The sequence below is a fragment of the Mirounga leonina genome, unplaced genomic scaffold, assembly GCF_011800145.1.
Source record: "Mirounga leonina isolate KUSES-001 unplaced genomic scaffold, KU_Mleo_1.0 Mir_126, whole genome shotgun sequence".
NCBI classification, from domain to species: Eukaryota; Metazoa; Chordata; class Mammalia; order Carnivora; family Phocidae; genus Mirounga; species Mirounga leonina.
Window position 1 is genome coordinate 22924501 of NW_023270314.1, and position 3102 is coordinate 22927602.

At 51.7% G+C, this 3102-nt stretch overlaps 1 protein-coding gene across 1 annotated transcript; it reads right to left on the reverse strand.

Moving 5' to 3' along the window:
- Window positions 1-1025: 1025 nt before the first annotated feature.
- On the reverse strand, window positions 1026-2888 carry LOC118008438 (olfactory receptor 10P1). The gene has a single exon (XM_035001982.1). It carries the CDS (start codon window positions 2416-2418, stop codon window positions 1438-1440), a length of 981 nt encoding a protein of 326 aa, XP_034857873.1. The 5' UTR covers window positions 2419-2888; the 3' UTR covers window positions 1026-1437.
- Window positions 2889-3102: the final 214 nt, after the last annotated feature.

A 3102-nucleotide genomic window follows, 5' to 3' on the forward strand; every position in this document is an offset into this window, starting at 1 on the left:
AGTACACCAGGGTTAAGGTTTTCCCTCTGATGCCTCCAGCCTCCAAAGTGATTGCATCGGTCAAAATTCTTGACAATGACAGAAGCTGCCTGGTTGAAGAAACAGAAGAATAATTGATTAACAAAATGTAGAGGGTTGAGGACCATGCCAGAGGCTAAGCTTCTAGGAGTGACTTCCAAACATGACCTGGTCAGCTGAGGAAAACCCTGGGGCTGCCACCAGGGACCAGATGTCACTTCTATGCCAGAAACTTGCTGTTGTAGCCTTCTTTGCCATCCCCCCCCCGGGAAAGAGTGCTGCTCCTTGCCTCTTGTGGGCACCAGCTACTTAGGCCCAGGCGCACTTATGGGTCGAACTAGGTCACATGCCTGGAGGGCTGGGAAGAGTTCTCAGCTGCACAGAGGGAGGTTGTTTCTTTGCCCACCAGACTTCTAAAGAGGAGAGTTCTCCAAATGTTGAAAGAGTGTCAAATGCTAGGTGGCCAAAATGAGTGTTAAATGTTTACTCTCTAGGTCCTCTCCAGGATGGCCCGAGGGCTTCACCCAGTCTGAGGCGCTGGTGAAGGAGGTATGGGATCAAGCTGATGGTACACACTGGGAGGGTAACGGGGAATCCAGGGAGATCCTCTTGTCAGGTTGGACATCCTATCACCCGTTATGGATGATGTCAGAAATCGAGGGTGGAGAAAGGCAAGGAAGAATATTTAAATATTTATTTGGAATATTTCTTTTTTTTTTTTTAAAGATTTTATTTATTTGACAGAGAGAGATACAGCGAGAGAGGGAACACAAGCAGGGGGAGTGGGAGAGGGAGAAGCAGGCTTCCCGCTGAGCAGGGAGCCCGATGTGGGGCTCGATCCCAGGACCCCGGGATCATGACCTGAGCCGAAGGCAGACGCTTAACGACTGAGCCACCCAGGCGCCCCTTATTTGGAATATTTCAAAGGGGGAATAACTCTCCTTCTAAAAGGCCCCAGAGCGTAAGACTGCAGTGTGTTTCTGGGAGAAAGCTAGATCAAAGAGCCAGGCAAACTCCTTCATGGGTGCTGGGCAGGTCACTGAGTTGGTGTCCGTTTCATAGACATTTGCCTTCATGACTGACACAGACTTCTCACTATTGGTATAGACACAGCAGTCACCTTGCTCAGGGATCCAGAACAATCTAGAAGATGCTCTTCCCCATAAATATTCTTCCTTGTGAGCAGCAGTCCCTTCCAGTCTATCTTGTCCTAATAACCCATGCTCTGATGGTGAGTCTTGGGTGTGGGACAGGAGGTAAGATACAGATTTATCTCTGTTTTAATTCCAACATTTTCTGCCAGGAAGCCTTACTTCTTTGAGGGGCTGCATGGTTTCTGTTCAGCTGGGGTTTAACTCCAGCACCTGAAAGCTGGGAGGAGGAGGAGTCCGTGAGCGAAAAGACATCCCCTGAGTCCCTTCAGGGTGAGGAGACCTGCCTCTTGACCATGTGCCGCAGGGCACCTGCCACCTCCTTGTTCCGAAGGGTATAGATGATGGGGTTGAGCATGGGTGTGATGACTGTGTAGAAGAGGCTGAGGATGCGGTTCATGGTGACAGAGGAGCCCCCCTGGGGCTGGATGTAGGTGATGCTGGCTGTTCCAAAGAAGAGAAAGACCACAAGCAGGTGGGAGGAGCAGGTGGAGAAGACCTTGCGGCGGCCCTGGGTGGAGGCCGTTGCCAGGATGGCCCCCAGGATGCGGGCATAAGAAGCCATGATCAGAGAGAAGGGGACCATGATGAAGACCACGGTGGCTGTCACCACAGAGATTTCACTCTTGTGCTTCCCAGCACTTGCCAGTCTCAGTACCGGCAGGATGTCACAGAGGAAGTGCGGGACGATGGGGTGGCTGGGGAAAGGCAGAGTGAAGATGAGGGACGCGTGGGTGGTGGCTGTGATGATGCCCATGAGCCAGGAGACAGCCACCATGGCCATGCAGGCCCGCCAGTTCATGAGGGCGGAATAGTGCAGGGGCCGGCAGATGGCAAGGTAGCGGTCATAGGCCATGGTTGTGAGCAGGCAGCACTCTGAAATGCCCAGGACAATGAAGACATACATCTGGGCTACACAGCCCTGGAAGGAGATGGCTTGGGGGTGTGGGGAGGCCAGGTTGGCCAGGGTCCTGGGCACAATATCCGTGGTGTACAGGAGCTCCACCACTGAGAGGTGACGCAGGAAGTAGTACATGGGTGAGTGCAGGGCAGGGCTAGCCTGTGTGAGGAGGATGATTGTAGAGTTACCGAGCAAGGTGACCAGGTAGACCAGAAGCACCACCCAGAACAGGGGGCCCTGTAGGGCCCTGAGGTCAGAGAATCCTAGAAGGAGAAATTCAGGCAGAGTATGATTTTCCTCAGCCATCACTTCAGGCCAGAACCTACGGCACAACCAAGGAAGAGACATTTATATAGAAACGAGCAGCATTTCTGTAATTTAGTAAAGCACTTTTCATACAGTCCCTCTGGAATCAACTGAGAGAGTTAGGGTCTCTACTTTATGGATGAGGCCATCTCAGAGGGGCTAAATAATTTGCCTGAAGTAATACCAAGGAAGCTGCAGGCCTGAGACTTGAACGTAGGTTTCTTGGTTCCAAATTCGCTGTGTTTCCCACTGTTCCTGATGCTCTAAGTCTTGGTGCAGGGTCTAATTCCCAGGGGGAGAGACCGCAGCCCTGTACTTTGGGTCTTCTTTCGGAGTGGAGATGGAGCAGTGCTACGTTCTAAGCCCCTTTGTATTTCCTGGACTGAAACCCCAGCCTGAAAGAGATGATGTAGCACGTGCATCATGGACTCAGTCAGGGACTGTCCTAAGCTGGTATCTGATGATCACCATGGTGGGCTGTGGATTTAGAATGCCATGCAATGGTGGGATTATGATAATACTGCCAAACTGTATCATGCTTTGGGATTCTATCAAGCCCTTTTTCACAGATTACTGGATTTTAGCCTGTGTCCTGTGAAGGGAGTGGGCCAGGGACTGGCCACACTGTATTTGGCTCCCTGTGCTGAGCTACACCAGCTACTCGGACACTAGCGTGTTTTAGCATGCTCTGTTCTCCCATGCGTTTCCACAGAGTATGCCCCTGCA

What these genes read in the sequence shown, in the direction of transcription:
- LOC118008438 (XM_035001982.1), bottom strand. Translation starts at nt 2,418, where the DNA reads ATGTCTCTTCCTTGGTTGTGCCGTAGGTTCTGGCCTGAAGTGATGGCT.